The following is a 20155-nucleotide window of genomic DNA, read 5'->3' as shown; positions in this document are numbered from 1 at the left end:
AACCAGTTTGGCTCAGTGGATAGAGTGTCGGCCTGCGGACTGAAGGGTCCCAGGTTCGATTCCGGCTAAGGGCGTGTACCTTGGTTGAGGGCACATCCCCAGAAGGAAGTGTGCAGGAGGCAGCTGATCGATGTTTCTCTCTCATCAATGTTTCTAACTCTCTATCCTTCTCCCATCCTCTCTGTGAAAAGTCAATAAAATATATTTAAAAAATAAATAAATAAATAAAAACTATGGTACATCTACAAAATGGAACACCAAGCCACTATAAAAAAGAAGTAACTTTTACCACTTGCAACAGCATGGATGGAACTGGAGAGCATTATGCTAAGTGAAATAAGCCAGTCAGAGAAAAATAAATACCACATGATCTCACTCATATGTGGCATATAATGATCAACATAATTTGATGAACAAGAATACATCCAGAGACAAATGGCAGGGGAGGGGGGTGTTAGAGAGCAACCAAAGGACTTGTATGCATGCATATTAGCATAACCAATGGACACAGACACTGGGGTGATGGGGGCTTGCCCAGGGTGGGAATTATTGCTGGGACTGGGGGTGGGGGAATCAATTGGGAAAAAGGGAGACAGATGTAAAACTTAAGATAATAAAAAAAGAAAAAATCTGAACAAACCAATTACAACCTATGAAATAGAAGCAATAATCAAAATAAGTTCAATAAATAAAAGTCCTAGACTGAATAGCTTCACAGATAAACATTACTAACCATTCAAAGAAAAACTAATACCTATCTTTTCAAACAATTCTAATAAATTTAAGAGGAGTGAGGACTCCCAAGCTCATTTTACAAGAGGAGTATTATCTTAATTCCAAGACCAGATAGATACGCTACAAAGAAAGAAAATTATAGGCCAATATCCCTGATGAACATAGATGCTGAAATCCTCAACAAAATATTAGCAACCCAAATTCAGCAACATAAAAAAGATCAATACATCATGATCAAGTGGGATTTATTCCTGGGATGCAAGGTTGGTATAATATTTGTAAATCAATTAATATGATGTACCAAATAAACAAAATGAAAGGTAAAAATCATCTATATATATATAAAAGCCAAGCGACTGGAATGACCAAAGGATCGGAATGACCAGTTGCTATGATGCACACTGTGACTGGACAACCAGCCTGATCAAGGGCGGGACCAGCCAGCCAACCTCCTGTGGCCCCTGTCCCCAGCTTCCCTCACCCCCAGCCAGCCCCCTACTCTGATCAGGGGCAGGGCCAGCCGCAAACCACCCGCGGCCCCTCCCTCCCGGCCGGCCTGACCTGATCAGGCCCAATTGGGGCAGGCTGGCCGGACTCCACCTGTGCACAAATTTGTTCAATGGGCCTCTAGTATGATAATATCAATGGATTCAGAAAAAAATATTTGACAGAATATAGCACCTATTTATAATAAAGTTTCTCAGCAAAGTGGGACTAGAGAACATACCACAATATAATAGACATATATGAAAAACCCAAAGCCAACAACATACTTAATGGCCAAAAACTAAGAGCTTTTTCCTTAAGATCAGGAACAAGACAGATGTCTGCTTTCACCACTCTTATTCAACACAGTATTAGAAGTCCTAGCCATAGCAATCAGACAAGAAGAAGAAATGAGGCATCCAAATTAAAAAGGAAGAAGTAAAACTGTCATTATTTGCAAATGACATGATATTGTATATAGAGAACCCTAAAGATTCCACCAAAGATTATTAGAACTGATAAATGAATTCAGCAAAGTAGCAGTATACAAAATACATATTCAGAAATCAGCTGCATTTTTAAACCCCAATAATGAACTATCAGAAAGAAAAACTAATAAAACTATCCCACTTACAAATGCATTGAAAAAAATAAAATACCTGGGAATAAATTTAACCAATGAGGTAAAAGACCTGTACTCAAAAAATTATAGGACACTGAAGAAAGAAACTGAAGAACACATACATAAATAGAAGCATATAACGTGCTCATGAATAGAAAAAATTAACATTAAAGTGCCCACAGTCCCCAAAGCACTCTAGATTCAATGCAATTCTTACAAAAATACCAATGGCATTTTTCACATAACTAGAAAAAATAACCCAAAAAATTATATGATGAAACCATAAAAGATCCCAAATAGCCTCACCAATCTGGAGAAAGAACAAAGTTGGGGATAGCACACTACCTGATGCCAACCTATACTACAGAGCCATAGCAACCAAAAGAGCAAGGTACTGGTATAAAAACAGATATACAGATCAATACAACTGAATATAGACAAAAACGCCTACACCTATATGGTCAATTAGTATTAGGACAAAGGAGGCAAGAACATACAATGGAGTACAGACAGTATATTCAATAAATGGCGCTGGGAAAATTGTATAGACACATGCAAATAATGAAACTCGACCACGTTTTTACATCATATATAAGAATAAACTCATAATAGATTAATGATTTAAATTAAGGTTTGAAACCATAAAACTCCTAGAAGAAAACATAAGCTGTAAAGCTTACATTTCTCTTAACGTATTTTCTGACATGTCTCCTGTGCAAGGGAAACAAAGGCAAAAAAATAAACAAATGGGACTACATCAAACTAAAAAGTTTTTGCACAGCAAAGGAAACCATCAATGAAACAAAAAGACAACCGACCCATTGGGAGAAGATATTTGACAATGATACATTCAATAAAGGGTTAATATCCAAAATTTATAAAGAACTCATACAACTCAATACCAAAAACAAACATTCAATTACAAAATGGGCAGAGGACCTGCCTAGACATTTCTCGAAAGAGGACAAACAGTTGGCCAATGGACATGAAAAGATGTTTAATGTCACTAATCATCAGAAAAATGCAATTTAAAACCACAATGAGATATCACCTCACGCCTGTCAGAATGGCAATCATTAATAAATCAACAAACAACAAATGTTGAGCCTGGCAGGAGTGGCTCATTTGGTTGAGCATGATCCTGTGCACCAAAAGATTGCCAGTTTGATTCCCAGTCAGGGCACATACGTGGGTTGAGGGTTCGATCCCTGATCAGGCCACATACAGAAGGCAACCGATCAATGTTTCTCTTTCATATATCTCTCTCCCCACCTCCTTCTTCTATCTAAGCATGTCCTCAGGTGAGAATTAAAAAACAAACAAAGAAATGTTGGCTGGCAAGGATGTAGAGAAAAGGGAACACTTGTGTCACCATTCATCAGAATGCAGATTGGTGCAAGTCACTATGGAAAACAGTATGGAGGTGACTCAAAAATTGAAAATTAAACTCCTTTATCACCCAGCCATTTCACTTCTGAGTATATATCTGAAGAAACCCAAAACACTAATTTGAAAGAATACATGCTCCCCTATGTTCATTGTAGTGTTGTTTACAATAGCCAAACTATGGAAACAACCCAAATGTTCATCAACAGATGAGTGGATAAAAATTCTGTGTTGTATGCAATGAAATATTAGCTAGTCATAAAAAGAATGAGATCTTATCATTGGTAAAAACATGGATGGACCTAGAGGGTAACATGCTAAGTAAAATAAGTCAGTCAGAGAAAGATAAATACCGTATTATTTCACTTATACATGGAATTGAAAGAACAAAATAAAGGAATAAACAAAATAGAACAGACTGATGGTTGCCAGAGGGGAAGGTAGTTGGGGGACGGGTGGAAAAGATGAAGGGACTAAAAAGTACAAATTGGTAGTTACAAAATAGTCACGGGATGTAAAGTAGGAAATATAATTAACTAGAGGCCCAGTGGACGAAATCATGCGGGGGCGGGGAGTGTGCCTCAGCCCGGCCTGCCCCTTGAGTAGGGTCTCTAGGCCTGGCCGGTGATCAGGGCCTATCAGGGCTTTCCTTCCCCCAGCTGCCAGCAGCTAGTCCCGGCCCCGCCGCTGCCACTGCTTGCCATCTTTGCAGCATTGCTCCCCTCCTCCCCACCACCAGTCACCTCTCTCTGCAGGCAATAGGCTTGGGGTGTGATTGCTTGGCTGGCCTGGGCCTCCCTCTGTGGGGTGATTGGTTGCCAGGCCCCCAGATCAATTACCTTGCAGAGGGAGGCCCTGCCCACTCATCCAGGGCTCAGTGATGATGGTGATGATCGGTGTGCAGAGTGTGGCCTGGGCCTCCCTCTTTGTGGCCATCACAGAGCTCCCTCCCCAATAGAATGCCCCACTGGCTGGTGGCCTGGGCCTCCCTCTGCAGGGCGATCATGGGGTGATGGTGCAGTCCTATGACCAATTGCATGACACCCGCCTTGGCTGGCGTGGTGCCAGTGCGTGTCATAGCGTGGTCATCCAGATGGTCATTCTGCTGTTCGGTTGTTCGGTCGATTTGCATATTGTGCTTTTATTATTATAGATAATATTGTAATAACTATGTGTGGTGCCAGGTAGGACTGCAAATATTGGGGAAACACTTTGTGAAGTATGTGATTGTCTAAGCACTGTGCTGTACACCTGAAACTAACACAAAGTAGTACTGAATGTGGATTGTAACTGAAAAGTAAAATATTTTTAAATTTAAAAATATAGAGAAAAGAAAATAACCCCAAACACAATAGCCACAATTGCTACACACACACACACAAAAAAAAAACACTAGAAAGAAAGCTGTTACATACGGCACATTGAAATTTCCAATCTGAGGCAATTGCGAGAGTGAAATTAGATCAACTTCATGAAACTGTGAGAGTGAAGGAGCCTCAGCTATGACAAATCCGGTTATTACTAAACCGGGCAATGTACTCAGCATGTGTCTAGCTCAGCTCTCCAATTGCTGGCAACAGGGGAGGCTACAAGAAATTGTGTTCTGTGATATTGTCTATTTGAGATTTTCCTTGTTTCTTGAGGTAGGCCTCTACTACTATAAATTTCCCTCTTAGGACTGCTTTTGCTGGATTTGGAGTTGCTGTGTTTCATTTTCATTTGTCTCAAGATATCTTTTCATTTCTTCCTTGATCTCATTGTTTACTAGCATATTATTTAGCCTCCCTGTGTTTCTGTGTTTTTCAGGGTTGTTTTATTTTCTTGAAGTTGATTTCTGGTTCCCTAGTATTACTGTATTACTGTCACTCTCTCCCTTTATGTCCATTAGGTGCTTAGTTACCTATAGGTGCTTCTATGTTAGGTGTACCTACAGGTAATTGTTTACAAGGGTTATAGCCTATTGTTGGATTGATCCCACTATGATTATGAAATGTCTTTTGTCTCTTACTATGGCCTTTGTTTTAAAGTCTATTTTGTCTGATATACGTATTGTCATCCCAGCTTTCTGTCTTGTTTTGTTTCCATTTACATGAAATATCTTTTTCCTTCTCTTTACTTTCAAGGTCTGTGTGTCTACAAGGGGTCTCTTGTGGACAGCAAATACATCAATCTCATTTTCTTATCCATTCAGCTACCCTACATTTTTTAATTGGAGCATTTAATCAATTTGCATCTCAAGTGGTTATTGATAGGTACATAATCATTGCCATTTTATTATTCACATTTATGTTGTTGTTTTTTTCTTTTGCTACATCTTAAATACTAGTAAGTCCCTTTAATATTTCTTGTAATACTGGTTTTGTGGTGATAAACTCCTTAACTTTTCCTTGTCTAGGAAGCTCTTTATTCCTTCAATTTTAAATGATAACCTTGCCAGGTAGAGTGGTCTTGGCTATAGTTCTTGCTTTTCATCACTTTGAATATTTTATGCCAATCCTTTCTGGCCTGAAAATATTCTGTTGAGCATTTAGCTGATCATCTTATGGGAACTCCCTTGTAGGTAACTAACTGTATTGTTCTTGCTGCTTTTAAGATTCTCTCTTCATCTTCAACCTTTACCATTCCCATTATGTTGTGTATTGCTGTGGGCCTCTTTGGGTTTATCTTGTTTGGGACTCTGCATGTTCAGGACTTGTATGTCTATTTCTTTCACCAGAGTTAGGGGAGGTTTTAGTCATTATTTCTTCAAATAGGTTCTCAATCCTTTGCTCTGTCTCTTCTCCCTCTGGTACCGCTATGATGCAAATGTTGTTATGCTTGATGTTATCGCAAAGGTCCCTTAAAATGCTCTCCATTTTTTATTCTTTTTTTTTCTATTCTGATTAAGTATTGCCTGCTTCTGCTGCCTTTCTTCAAAATTATTAATCTCATCACTTGCTCCATCTCATTTGTTATTGATTCCTGCTAGTGTATTCTCTATTTCTGATGGTGTTTTTATGACTTCTATATCCTTTTTAAAGGTTACTATCTTTTTGAAGTTCTCACTGAGTTTCTTGAGCATCCTTATAACAGTTGTTTTGAACTCTATATCTGGTAGATTGCTTACCTACATTTTTCTGGAGTTTTCTTGTGTTTTTTCATTTGAAAGATGTTTATTTGTCTCCTCATTTTGGCTGCCTCTTTGTGCTTGCTTCTATGTATTAGGTAGGTCTGTATGTCTCCCAGTATCTGCCAGGTGGCCTTACATAGTAGGTGACCTGTGGGCCTAGTGTAGCCATGGGCAAACTACGGCCCGCGGGCCAGATCCGGCCAGTTTGAAATGAATAAAACTATTGAAAAAAAAAAACCATACCCTTTTATGTAATGATGTTTACTTTGAATTTATATTAGTTCACACAAACACTCCATCCATGCTTTTGTTCCGGCCCTCCGGTCCAGTTTAAGAACCCATTGTGGCTCTCGAGTCAAAAAGTTTGCCCACCCCTAGCCTAGTGGCACCGTTTCCCTGATGACCTGACACTGGGGCCAGAAGAGGCTGCAGACAGATGTGCTGTGTCCGTGTTGCCTGTGTGAGACATTCACTCCTGACAATAGTATTTATTCCTCTGAGTTGGAAACACACTCTAACCTTGAAGTGTGTGTGGTGGTGCTTCCTTCCTGCCACTGACCAGCCACAGGAAAGGCTGAACAGGTGTGTGTTACAGTGAGCACTGGGCTGTTTAAAGCGGAACTCCGGCGCCTGGCCATGTAACCCATGCCCTGAGCAGGAAATAAACCATGAAGCCATCAGGAAATCTATGCTCTAGGACAGTAGTCGCCAACCTTTCAGAACGTACGAATACCAGTGGCTCATGGGCCACCGGCTGCTCTAGGATGTTAAATCATCCAAATTTATGTGAAGTCTTTCAATGGCTCCTAAACCATTAGGGGTTGTCCAGGACAAATGGAATGAATGAAGCTCTTTTGGTTATCATATGACAAAACAAATACCAGAAAATGAAATCAATTAAAAACAAAACTAATCAGATTACAGTCCATTGTCTGAACACTAAAACCCCCTCTTCCCTCAAGAAACCACCTTCTACTTTTGTCCAATTTGACACCAGCTATTGCTCAGAAGGACTCCATCATTCAGAGTGGTGAGAGCAGGTATTTTACTGGAGAAGCCACCAGTAATGGTCCTCCTATGAGCTGTGTCTCTCAGAGTGTCTGATCCCTGAAATTCCAGGATGGCCCTTTTCTCCTCCTGCTGGGAGGGGGGAGACAGGGAAGGCTGTCCTTAATTGTTGCTTTGTTTGATTTATTAAATTCAGGGTCATTATCTAGAATGGGGTAATCTCATTAGAACTTAGGCTGCTCTATTATTTCTTGGGATGGGGTTAATTTCATATTTGCAGAGTCATGTAGTAAAGAGTTCAAAATCCAATTACAAAGGCTTAATTTCATAGCAACTAAAGAGAAACATTTCTATCATAAAGGGAAATAAATACTGTGCTACTTCAGGAAACAATTTGTCAGGAACGGGGGGCCCAGGAGAAGGGTCTCCATTACTGTCACTCAACTTTGCGTGACAATGCATCACCAGGGCGGGCGAGTCTGCAGCAAGGAGCAAATTTAATCAGCTGAAGTCAAAGTAATCAGGCTGGGGTTGACACGTTTCAGGAAAGGTCAGCGTTAAGCCCATTTTCTCCTCCTTAACTCAGTTACCGTGTCATCGGCTCTGAGTTAGCATTCCTCCAGCTTGAATCTATAAAATGGATGTCTGCTGCAGAGCGCTAACTACGTTAGAACTAACAGGATTTATCTCACATTCTATTATTTGTTCTTCCTCATAATTTTCCATGTGTCATGCTGGAAGATCGGTGAGGTAATGTGATTAAGCTCAGACTTGAGCAGCTAAATGTATATTAGCAAATCAATCTGAATTTGTGCATAACCCAATCATGGTCCCACCTGCTGTGGAGGGGAAATTCATTTGCTTGCATTACGCTTTAACTCAGTTATCATTTGCCAGGACTCGGTGGTGCGGTCTGTGTTGGTATGGAAGTGCCACTGGGTTCAGCCACACCGCCCTAAAGTGGGTGTTTCTGGAAGGATTTCCCCTCGGGAGCGGCTGGCAGATTCTGCCTCGGGGAATGCAGGGAAGGGTGACGCCTGAGGTGAGTGCCCTTCAGAGAAGGCAAACCTTCCTGGGGGGCCTGTACTGCCTTCGAGGTCCCCCCACTCTATGCATCCCCCTCATGCGACGTACGACCCACTTGGCAGGCACGTGCTCTGGCAGGGGCCGCTCAGTACTTCTGAAAGGGCCTGCAGCAGAAGCTCACTGTCCACCTGCTTCTGAAGCCCCAGCGGCTTCCCCAGATGACTCGGGGGTGAAAATCCCACAGCAGATTTCAGCAAACGGGTCGGCACTCACATGCCTCCGTGGTGGCTGAGTCTGGAATGCTCTGGGGCCCCAACCATCCCCACCACCCCCTGCAACGGCAGGATGTTGCTAGCCCTGTGCCTGGGAGAGTAGGGCAGCTCCAGGCACCCCGCGACCACCCCACAGCGCCCGGCACCCGGGAGAAGGCAGCATCGGCCCGGGAGTGACTGTTAAACAGCGCGCAGTGCTTGTCCCTGACGACTCTCCTGATAGTGCGATGCTGCAGTGATATTGCATCTGTAAAACACCATAATGGCTTCACATGGGTAATGCTAGAAACCCAGTCCTCCTACCCAGGAGGCGCTCCCATAGGCACCTCTGGGCGAGAGAGGAAACAAGATGGGCTTTCCATGGGCAAAGCAGGGCTCTCCTACGACGAACCAGACACTCGGACTCTCCAAGCAAAGTAAACCCAAACTTCCTTCTCTTCGATCTGACTGTCCATGTCAGGCACAGACAGAGACCCAACCGCTGCCCAGCGGAGACCATGGCCTGGCTGCCGGGGCCCTGCTGCCCTGATCCTGGGCACAGATAGGCGAGTGAGGCCAGCCACATGCACAGAGGAGTGCAGCGAGCAGCGTGACGCGGAGGAGCGGCCACAGGCTTTAACTCACTCATCTTAGGTGCAAACCCCACGCTGCATTTAGTGTCAGAAGCTCTCAGACGTGCGTCTGCAGAACATTAAGAGGCGAGGGGACCACGTGAAGGAAGGCCCTTCCCTTTCTGCCAACCGTCATGGGCGCTTGAGGCCTTTCTCCTACCCTCCTTACACGCCCCTTCAGCCCCTCCACTTCACCAGCACGCGGCGCTGGTGTCTTTCAAATGGCACTTACCTTTCCATTTTGGTTTCATATAAATCATCTTCAGTGGTGTTTGGCCCTGGAACTAACTCACCCTCTTATTTCCTGTCACCTGTGAGCTACAGGGAAGTCAGGGGCAGGTGTCACCTTTAGGCCATGTCCTGACAGGAGCGCTTCCTCCACATCTGACACTGGCTCCACCAGGGCCAAGGGCAAAGCAAGCTCACTCATTCCCGACGGGAGTAAATGGCCATTGATCAGTAAGGCAATGGTTTCATTTTCTACTTTTCTTTTTTCATTCACCAATCCTCCAGGTGCTGTGTTCCCGTCACACGAGTGTGTACTAGTATTTCACATGGGCTGTGCTGTCCAGTGTGGCGTGCTCCTAACACAGGAGCATGCATTTCACACAGAGCTGTGTTGTACCGTGTGCTGTGTCACTGACACGAGTGTGTATGTTATGAGGTTGTGCTGCCCAGTGTGTTGTGTTACTGACACACAAGCGTGTATTTATGAGGTTGTGCTGTCCAGTGTGGTGTGTTACTGACACATGAGCATGTATTTTATGAGGTTGCTCTGTCCAGTGTGTTGTGTTCCTGACACACGAGCGTGTATTTTATGAGATTGTATTGCAAATGCTCGAGAGGCTCCAAGCGCAGCCTCCTGGGGTATTTGCACTTTTGTCTGCTCTTCTCTTAAGCAGCATGTAAGAAAAGAACGATTTTTCTAAAGGCATAACCCACAAAGATGAGAGGAATAAAAGCAGGAACAGCCACCAAACAATGACGGCTGCAGGGCAGAGAGGGGGCGGCGGTGACATTGATATCGTCTCTACTGCTTTAAAGACACTTTGATGGGGACCAAAATACCCCAAAGAGAAAAGCATACTCCCCTCTCTGCTGCCCAGAGGCGACCCTGGTTCTACCTCCCTGTGCCTGCTGCCACCTTGACCGCTCTGCTCCCTTTCATGGCTCAGGCTCCCCTGTGCGCCCTCCTGGAGCATGGCAGGAGCTCCGGTGTGAGGGCTGTGGCCCCTGGACGCTGTCACAGGCTCTGCCTTGGGCCTGGGACCTGCCAGGGGCACCCTGAATGCTGTCGAGGCACCATAACAGCTGCTGGGGCGCCGCTGATTAGGGTTCTACTCCCAAGGGACGGGGTGCCGGGAAGCAGCTGCTGCCAGAGACTATATTCCCTGGCCCTCCTGAGGCCAGGGGAGGCCTGCTCATGGTTCTGCCCCAAGAACACTGGCCAGAAGCTACCCTGTGCCCGCTCTCAGCCTGCAGGACGCACTGTGCGATTCTCCATGCTCCAGGCCTGCGTCTGCAGCTGGACCAGATGCCCGGGGGCAGCTGTCCCCAGATGACGCCCTTCCCCAGCCATTGATGGGACCACATAAGAAAGAAATGTCTGAAGTGTCTGCTACGAGCGCGTGGGGTTATTTGCTGTTGCAGCTGGCACCACCCTGTATGTAATACAGTGACCACCTGACTGACTGAATGCACGGCCCGTGGTGTCACCTGCTACCTGTCCGTGGGAAGCCCAGCACAGAGGACGTCACCTTTAGGAGATCCAGTTTCAGCTGCAGCTCCCCCTGCGTGGACGAGCACAGCGCGCCCACAATGATGCTCATGTACTCCTCGGCGTTGATGGCTGAGAGCTGCTCCAGGATGCTGAGGGAGGCTCCCCGGTACCACTCATCGTCCAGGAAGATCTTGATGAAGGGCACCATGCCGTGGTCTTTCAGGACAACTGCAGGCCAGACAGACAGATGGGCAGAGTGATGAGGAGCTGGCACCATAGTCTCAATAACAGCCCCTCAAACAGCCATCATCCCCTCAACCAGATTGGCCAGGCACCCCAGTGGGGACGCCCACCCTGAAGGGTGTGACCAGCTGCAAACACCCATCAGCCCCTCACCCAGGCTGGCCAGGCACCCAAGCGGGACCCCCACCCTGATCTGGGACACCCTTCAGGGCAAATGAGCTGGCCCCCACCCATGCACCAGGCCTCTATCCTATATAGTAAAAGGGTAATCCAGGGGGCAGTTGCTCAATGCAGGAGCTGCACCCTGGTGGTCAGTGCGCTCCCACAGGGGAAGCTCTGCTCAGCCACAAGCCAGGCTGACAGCTGCCAGTACAGCGGTGGTGGTGGGAGCCTCTCCCGCCTCTAGTATTATAGGCTTGCTCCCTGCTGGCAAGTGGACATCCCCCGAGGGCTACCGGGGTGCCAGAGGGATGTCTGACTGCCAGCTTGGGCCCAATCCCAAGGGAGGAGGTATAAGCCAGCAGGTGGACATTCTCCGAGGGGTCCCAGACTGCAAGAGGGCATAGGCTGGGCTGAGGGACCCCCCGAGTGCACAAATTTTTGTGCACCAGGACTCTAGTATTATAATAAAAGGCTAATATGCAAATAGACTGAACGGCAGAATGACCAGTGGAATGACTGGTCGCTATGATGCGCACTGACCACCAAGGGGCAGAGACACTCAATGCAGGAGTTGCCCCCAGCCCAAAGGCCCCAAGCCAGCCAAGGTAGGTGCCAGTGGGGGCCCCCCAATCATCCCACCGGTCACCCCACAGATCAGCCCTGATTGCCGGCCAGGCCTAGGGACCCTACCTGTGCATGAATTTCATGTACCAGCCCTCTAGTATAGGATATATAAAAGCTTAAGCTACCAAACAATCGAATGACCCATCAACCGATCACTATGATGCACATTGACCACCAGGGGGCAGACACTTAATGCAGGAGCTGCCCCCTGGTGGTCAGTGTGCTCCCACAGCGGGAGCGCTGCTCAGCTGACCAGCGGACGCCATTCATACGGCTCACGGCTGGCGGTAGCAGGAGCCTCTCCCAATCTGGACTGACTGGGCTCAAGCCCTCAGCAGGCACAGCAGGGCCGGGATGTGCAGGAGTGGCAGGCAGGAGCAGCAGGCGGAGTTGGACTGCTGATTTCAGCCCAATCCCTGCAGGTGACGCTGAGGGACCCCAGTTTCCACATAATTCCCCAATCCAGGGCTAGTGGCAAATCTCTCTCCCTCTCTCTCTCTGCCAAAATTCTCAGTGAAAACAAACCAGAATTGAAATTAAGAACACATTTCATTCCCAGGTAGTTTCTTGAAAAGAGGAGATTAGAGAAAGTTGGCTGGTGGTACGTTTTTGTTTAAAAGGAATTCTAAGAATCTCTTCCCAGGATTGGGATTTGGAGGCTCACGTGGAATGAACAGGAGCCCATAGAGCAGCAGGGTATTAGCGGGTTTAACATGAACGAGTGGAGGGGAGATACTCTTCGGTCTCATCATTCAGGATGTGCCTTTGCTTTACAGCCCCATTTATCAACTTTAAAGTGAAAGGTGTCCACCAATTTCCCGATGATCGCAGCCACAGACCAGCCGCTGGACGTTACCCGCACGCGGTGCTGCTCACTCCCTGCTGTGACCCGTGGTCAGCAGCCGTCCTTACCCGCGTTCCGGACGGAGCCGTTCAGCAGCACAACTACAGTCTCCAGCATCACACCCGTCAGTTCCCGCTCTGGGTCCCGGACACCGGGGGTGGGCTCCTTGTTTCCTGAAACATTTAAGAAGCAGTAAAAGATGTTAATGTGCACGGCCCGATCCCAAATCCCCGACTGCACCCATTTCCTACCCTCTTACAGAAAGGCAAATCTAATGCTTCCATTGTAAGGGAGTGTGCATCCCAGGTGAGAAGATGTAACCCCACTGCCCCTGAGAGCAATGGTCACCACACTAACATCTTCTGGAAGCTCGTTCCTAAAACCCAGGAGCTGGTCCCTTCCCCGGGGTTTTTGGCTTAGAGGTCTTGAGTGGAGTCCTATCGCTGCATCCCTAACCAGTCCCATCTGTGCTGATGGGCAGGTGTGAGGGCCAGGCTTGGAGAACCACTGTTGTGCAGGATCCCTGAAGCCCTGCCTTCTCCACCTTCCTTTGGACACCCTTGTGTGGGAGGGGGATGAGGGCGGGGAGAGGCTGCCAGCTCACAGCACAGGCACGAGATGCGTGAGAGACCGTGGAGTAGTGCTGTGTCCCCAGTAGCTCCACAGGGGCACACCAGGCCTGTGTGCTCACCTGAGTCCCCTGAGCCGAAAGTGCCTGACGCAAGAGGGATGTTCAGCACATATGTGAGGAATGAATGGATGAGTAAAGGTAGCGCTTATTAACCAGGAGACAAAGTATCCAAGAAACAGCAAGAAATGTAAGAACAGAGAAAGAAGTAAGATCAGAGCTATCAGCTCACAAGAAGGTTCGCATTCTCCGGGAGTGGTCATAGGCCTGGACTGGGTTTGAGAGTAAGTCTACACCAGGCTGCTGAGAAGCCTGCACAGCTGAGCTAACAAGAAGCACTGACCCCACGTGGGAGATACTCTTTGGTCTCATGGTTTAGGATATGCCTTTGCTCCAAAGAGCAGTAGAAAGAAGCACACACAAGATTCGTGGAGACCTGGCCGGGGCCCAGCTATGCCCGATGGGAGCGCCTGCTCTCAGGCCCGCACCCCAGGAGGCACGGTCCTCCTGGGCTCCACAGTGGTGGGCGTTCCTCCTGGAGGGTCATCTGTTGCCATGCATGGCACGGGGTGAATAGGGGTAAGATGACTGACATTTCTTGAGTAACTACTATGCACCAAGCACAGCAATGGGTCCCTTCAGGCATTTCCTACTGAATTTTCACAACAGCCATAGATAGATAGATAGATAGATAGATAGATAGATAGATAGATAGATAGACAGATAGATAGTCAGACAGAGAGAGAGACAGACAGACACTTCCATGTTACAGAGGGGAGAAGAGGCTCATCGAAGCTAAGTAATTTGCTCAGGATCGCTGAGCCCCGACGCAGCACAGCAGGGTTCCAGCACAGGGCTGGCTGGCCCCACGCCCACGCGCTCTCCCTGAGTGTCTTTCCCTCAGAGAGGCCAGGAAGCAGGCAGACTGATGACTGTAGCTTGAGTCTGAGCAGAATTCCAGAAGGGCCCAATGGCTCGCAAGCCCACTCCCTCCCAGCCAGGCAGTAGGAGGAGGAGAGGCGGAAAGGTGGAGCGAGGTCAGCGACAGGCTCCTGTGACCCGGAGTCGCTCCAGGCGGCAACCCCAGAGGGGCAGCTGTGGGTAGATGGAGGGAAAGCCAGGGTAACTGAAATGATGTTCATGCTCTGATTCCCATCTGAAAGTTGTCGGAGTTGGGGGTTGCAGACAACCACAGAGGGGCCCCAGCAGAGCGGGCCCCTGGGGTGCGGTCAGGCAGCGAGGGAACCCGGGCCAGCACTCCTGAATGTGTCCTGCTACACACAGGGTCCTGAAGTCCCCCAGGGGGAGCAGAGGTGCTGATGCTGAGAGTCTAGTGTAGGGGCTGCAGGGGGAGAAACAATACCAAGGAGCCGTGGGCACACAGTCCAGCAGGGCACACAAGGTGTGGCCAAAATTCAGAGGGGCAGCTGAACAGCAGGGACCCCTGCTCCCAATGGGAGACCATTGGGCCCAACAGCACGGGGTGAGCAAGGCGGCCGCATTCAGGCTCCCCAGCCAGCCCCGACCCGAGTCCCAAGCCTCTCTGAGCTCCTTTCCCTTGGCCCTTCCCCCGCCATCTCCCCATCTCCACACTCAGGCAACACTCGGGGAGGAAATGTGTGAAAGCTGAGAATTAATAGGCCTGAGCTAGCTCCGAGTCTGTTAAAATTACACCCATCCTGCCCTGGCCAGTGTGCTCAGTGGTTAGCGTGTCAGCTCATGCACCAAAGGGTCACAGGTTCAATTCCTAGTCAAGGCATGTACCTGGGTTGCAGGTTCACTCCCCGCTCTCTTAGTAGAGGCACATGCCGGAGGCAACCAGTCAATATGTCTCTCTCACATCGATGGAGTCTCTCCCCGCCCCCCCCCACTCTCCCTGAAAAGCAATAGAAAAAATATCCAGGTGAGAATTAACAACAAAAACAAAACATAAAATTACACCCATCCCCCTCATCTCTCCATGTGGAAGCTCAGGCTAGTCATAGGAGATAGGGAGGCTGCTGCTCTGGAAGTCATGTGCCCCGGGGTACCTTCCCTGAGCCCCATGGGCCAGTGACAGGGCAAGCCCACTTTCTCGGTTGAGCTGATGAGCGGCAGGGTGGGCCTGCAGGACTGGCCCAGCTCACGGATGCCCAGCCTGTCCCCCTATATCTCCCAGGCTTCTGCACACCTGACTTCCTCAGGACCTTGGCCCGCTTCCGCAGCTGGGCGAGCAGCAGGCCCAGGAGCCCCGAGTCCCGGAAAATGTCTGTGAAGAGTGGATCCACGCCTGCGATCCTGAGGACACTCTGCAGGGCCCTGAGGGTGCAGAGTGGCTCGGAGCTCTCCATGATCAGGCGCTGCACCTTTCCCAGGATCTCGTGTGGCACGTAACGCAGCTCGAACACCAGGGCCTCCAGCAGCTGGAAGAAATGAGTCTGCACCTGGGCCGGCTTCAGGGGCACGAGCTCCACGAACTGCGAGATGGGCTGCAGGGTCCACTCCAGCAGGAAGAAGTTGCGGGCGTTCCAGGCCCACATGGTCCTGATGGCCGAGAGCACGTGCGTGCAGAGGAGGGCGTCGCTGGCTTTGTGGAAAACATTCTGCAGGACCTGGAAGGCCTGGAGGTTCTTAACAGTCACCCCTGGAAATGAAAAAGATCCTACAGGTCGTTTCTCCTGCCTATGCCTAGAGATGTGTGATCGCCTTATCATCAGGAAATACCGTTTAAGGCTTCTGCTTTCTAGCTCCTGTGGGTAAAAGTCTATCAGAAGTCCCGAGGCCCAGCTGCCCAGAATGTGAGGCCCGAGCTGCACTGTCGCGACGAGGTGGGCGACAGCACTGGGAGGGTCACTCGGTGTAAAAAGGCACTGGGTTTCCAAGACACAGCAAAGAAACATGCAAAAAAGCCACTAATAATTATGTGTAATGACCACATGTTGAAATAGTCATACTCTGGATATGTTGGGTTAAATAGAAGGTGTTATGAAAAATAATTTAAGCTGTTCCTATTCTTTTTATATAAGGCAACTAAGATGTTTAAAATGAGGGAATGCGACTCACATTGTATTTCCATCGGGCAGCGCTGGCTGAGGGATTGGCTTCCATCAATTGAAATAAAATTATTTTAAACATTACTGAGCAAAGTCTGCTTCATTTGTAAACAAGCTGTTGAATAGACAACTCCTGACCGCCCCCTCCTTCTCCCCAGTTTGAAGGTTAGGCCTGTTCCCTCTTGCCCGGGAACACCCCCTCTGAGGCCCTGCCTGCAGCCAGCCCTGCCTCAGACACCAGGGCCCTCCCTCTGGTCCAGACACTTCCTTGGGAGCTGGAGTCCCATCCAACGGCTCTTCCTAAACTTCCTCTCTCCCCCACACCCGCTCCGAGGCCTCTGCACTCTGGTCTGCTCAGGCCTCGGCACCGTTTCCCCAGATGCTCCCAGTCACTGTCTATTTCCCGCCTGTGCTTCCTGCCTTTAAGCCTCTTCCTTGCCTCTCTGCCTGGACAGCCACGCGAGGCCTTGAACACACCTCTGTGCAGGGTTTCCTGACTCAGAGCCCACCCACCGTTGAAGTCACCGCCGCCCTGATGCTGTCATCGGTCAGGTTAGGCACATGGTCGCCGAGCAGGCATGGCTGCAGGTGTGTGTGACTGACTCCACAGAGGATTTACAGGGAGTGGACACCCGGCGCCCAGCATGGGGCAGAGAGCTGGCTGCAGAAAGCACCGCGCTTGTCCCCTGAGCTCATCAATAATTGTGGGTCTCGCCAAGAGCTGAGCAGGCACGGTGACTGTCTCAGGGCCGAGTCATTAGATCTGCAAACACCCTCGCACCAGGGACAGTGAGGCCAGGGCTCCCACTCCCACTTAACAGTCCCTGCTTTACTAAGCAACCGTGCACTCTAAGTCCCACCCAAAGGCATGTAGAAAAATCTATGAAGGAGAGTTTTAAATCCACAGGCCATCTCCCCAGATGCATGACAGAACTGGACCCCAAGTGTTTGTTGCTTTACAAAGACCGGGTAGAAGCCTGGGCAGCCCTGTGAGGGCACAGTGCCCACTGTGGGCACCCGACACACATGACCCACCAGAGGCCTCCTGGTGGAACTTGAAGCCCTCCAGCTGAGGGTAGGTGACGCTGTCGAACACCTTCAGCTCCGCCCGCCCGCAGGTCGTCAGCCACACCACCAGCCCCAGGAGCTCCTCCAGGTGGGGATCCACTTCGCACAGGTGCAGCCCGTCATACCTGCAGGGATAGGGAGGCGGCTCCTGGGCTCGGGGACCAAGAGCCACGTTTGCTCATGGTGCTCCTCATGGGGGTGCAGAGGCAACGGGATTGACATGCTGGGAAAGACCCCAAAGGTCCTCACCACGTCAGCACCGAGAGGCAAGGGCAGCACCTAGGTAAGTTCAGCTGCCAGCCAAGGTCAGCCTTCGGCCTAAAAGTGCAACTGGGAGACAGAGGCAGCCACAGCCTCTGCTCACAAGGCTGCTTTCAGTGGCCGGACCCCAAAAGCCACGTGCGTTGGGCAGGAGCACCCCAAAACGAGAGCTTTCACATTCCTGAAGAGCAACAAAGGGGAAGAGTCTGACCAGGCCAGGCCTCCCGCCGATTTCAGGGCTGAGCACTGGTTCCTTAGCTGCTGGGAGGGGCTCACACTGGGAGGAGGCCCTGGGCCTGCCGTCCTGCTATGCCCACAGTGCGCAAGTCAGAATGTGACCACGTAAGGCAGAAAGGAAAGCAACGAGCTGCCCGGGCCTTCCTGACTCTCCCTGGGACAGCTCCTTCCTTCCTGCCTCCACAGGAAGTGGGGGCACCAGCACCCATTTAACCAAAAAGTGTTCAGGAGCTGCTGTGACATAGGCCTTCCTGGTGGCGACAGCCAGGGGGTCAGAGTTCAGACTAATGTGAAAGGTGCGTCACCACAGGGACATGTCCCTGTGGTGGAAGGCCCTCTGGTTGTCATTTAGTCACATCATTTTGGAGACAGCACTGCAGGCTTCACCAGCCAGACAGCAACCCTGACTCAGTGGAGTCCCTGAGCACAGCGCAGGCTGCGTCCCAGAGGAGGCCTGCTCACACTCAGGCAGAGCTGGGGAGATGTGAGCCCAGCCGCACTGCGCCCCTAAGGTCAGCGGCATTTGCAGGTCCAGACATTCTGTGATTCCCCTCTTGGCTAACCCATCCCCACGCCCCAACCTGAAGGTGACGTGCTGGTCAGAATCGAGCCAGCCAGCCGAGTTCTCCTGACCCCGCGGAGTAGTGTCTGCACTTGCTTTCCCAGGGACTTAAGGGGTCAGGACTCAAGGGCTAGGACGGGAGAAGCTCCAGGAGACAGAAGGAGGCAGCAGGGAGCGTTATGGAGCCAGCGTCCCATCAGCAACTGGAGCCCAAGCCTCCTGGGCTCTCCCCCCGCCCCCACCCCACAAGGGGTAACTTTGCTGGGTATTTATCCATCAGCTTCTGCCCATCAGGGGTTGAGGACTGCTCGTGGGGGCCCATTTCCAGCACTTCCTGCCCTTCAGCACATGGCAGCGCCCATTAGAGCAGTCCCAGAAAGCCCTCCAGCCCGCCACGTGGGTTCCCACAGCGTCTGTCGGACGGGATGGCATGGAAGTGGCGCAGGCCACCAAGGGACTTGGCACAATGATCACCACCAGCCACTGGCTCTCCAGGGGCGTGGCTCTGGCTCCCAAGCCCACTGCACATTGAATTACTTTTGCAATAAAACTCTCTGGCCACACTCTACAGAGAGGTGTGTTTCAGACACTCAGGAAGCCCCCGGATCTCGTTCTCCGAGGCACCAGTGATTCTGAGGAGCAAGGCTCGGGGGTTCTCCCCACCAGGCACAGCACTTACCGGAGGAACACTTTGAGCAGCAGAGGGTAGCCCTCCCCATTCTCAAACTCCAGGAGCAGAGCCTGGGAGACCGGGTAGGCGTCCTTCACGAAGCCCAGGACCAGCCCCGCAGCCTCGCTCAGCTCGGGGGCGGGGAGCGAGTCCGCCAGCCGGGAGAGGTTCTGGAGGCAGAGCTTGATGCAGTCCCTGGCTGCGGGAGGAAATGCACAGTCTGCTCAGAGCCAGGCTTTTCTGCCAGACATTCCTGCCCGCCCTGCCCGCTCCGGGCTGCACATCAAGATGTGAGTTAATCCAAAGCATTTTTCTTTTGCTCTTGGATCAAGAAGAAGACTCCCCCTGGGACTCGCCATCCTGAGAGCAGGCTCTGCAGGTCGGACGGAGGCTGAGACAGGAGGGAAGCCTGTCAGCCCTCTGCCCCCAACCCCCAGCTCCTGGGAGGGGCTGGGCCACAGGTAAGAGATGCCAAAGAAGCAGCTGAGGAGGTGGCAGAGAGCAGCCTGAAGACAAGTGCAGGGGAGCCTGTGCGACAAGTGGGTGTGTGCGAAGGAGAGGGGACAAAGATGGTGGGTCTCAGCACTGGAGTCAGGGGTCAGAGCCCCACTACAGGACACAGGGAGGTGGCTAAGCAGGGCCACGGTGGGGCCTGGCCATGCTGATCCCCAGGGCTGTGGGAAGCCGAGGAAGACTTGCACTAGAAGAGAAGTATCACTGGGTTTGCATTTTGACTGATCACTGTTTTTATAGCTCTTTCATGGGGAGAAGTCTCTTCCAAGTGCAAGAGTCAGGAGGAGTGCCAGAAAGTGAGGGAGAGCTGGAGAAGGTGAGGAAGAGCTGAGACGG

At 50.0% G+C, this 20155-nt stretch overlaps 1 protein-coding gene across 1 annotated transcript in view; it reads right to left on the bottom strand.

Moving 5' to 3' along the window:
- Window positions 1-20155, bottom strand: part of WDFY4 (WDFY family member 4) — a 258657-nt gene that overhangs the window by 195058 nt on the left and 43444 nt on the right. Inside the window, exons 7-11 of the mRNA XM_006757129.2 lie at window positions 19316-19505; window positions 17544-17701; window positions 15647-16099; window positions 12917-13021; window positions 11013-11203 (exon numbers count right to left, since the gene is read on the bottom strand). Of these exons, the coding sequence (XP_006757192.1) occupies window positions 11013-11203; window positions 12917-13021; window positions 15647-16099; window positions 17544-17701; window positions 19316-19505 (1097 nt within the window). The remainder of the gene's footprint in view (window positions 1-11012; window positions 11204-12916; window positions 13022-15646; window positions 16100-17543; window positions 17702-19315; window positions 19506-20155) is intronic.

Source organism: Myotis davidii, unplaced genomic scaffold (genome assembly GCF_000327345.1).
Source record: "Myotis davidii unplaced genomic scaffold, ASM32734v1 scaffold854, whole genome shotgun sequence".
NCBI classification, from domain to species: Eukaryota; Metazoa; Chordata; class Mammalia; order Chiroptera; family Vespertilionidae; genus Myotis; species Myotis davidii.
This window is presented reverse-complemented; position numbering and strand designations above follow the sequence as displayed.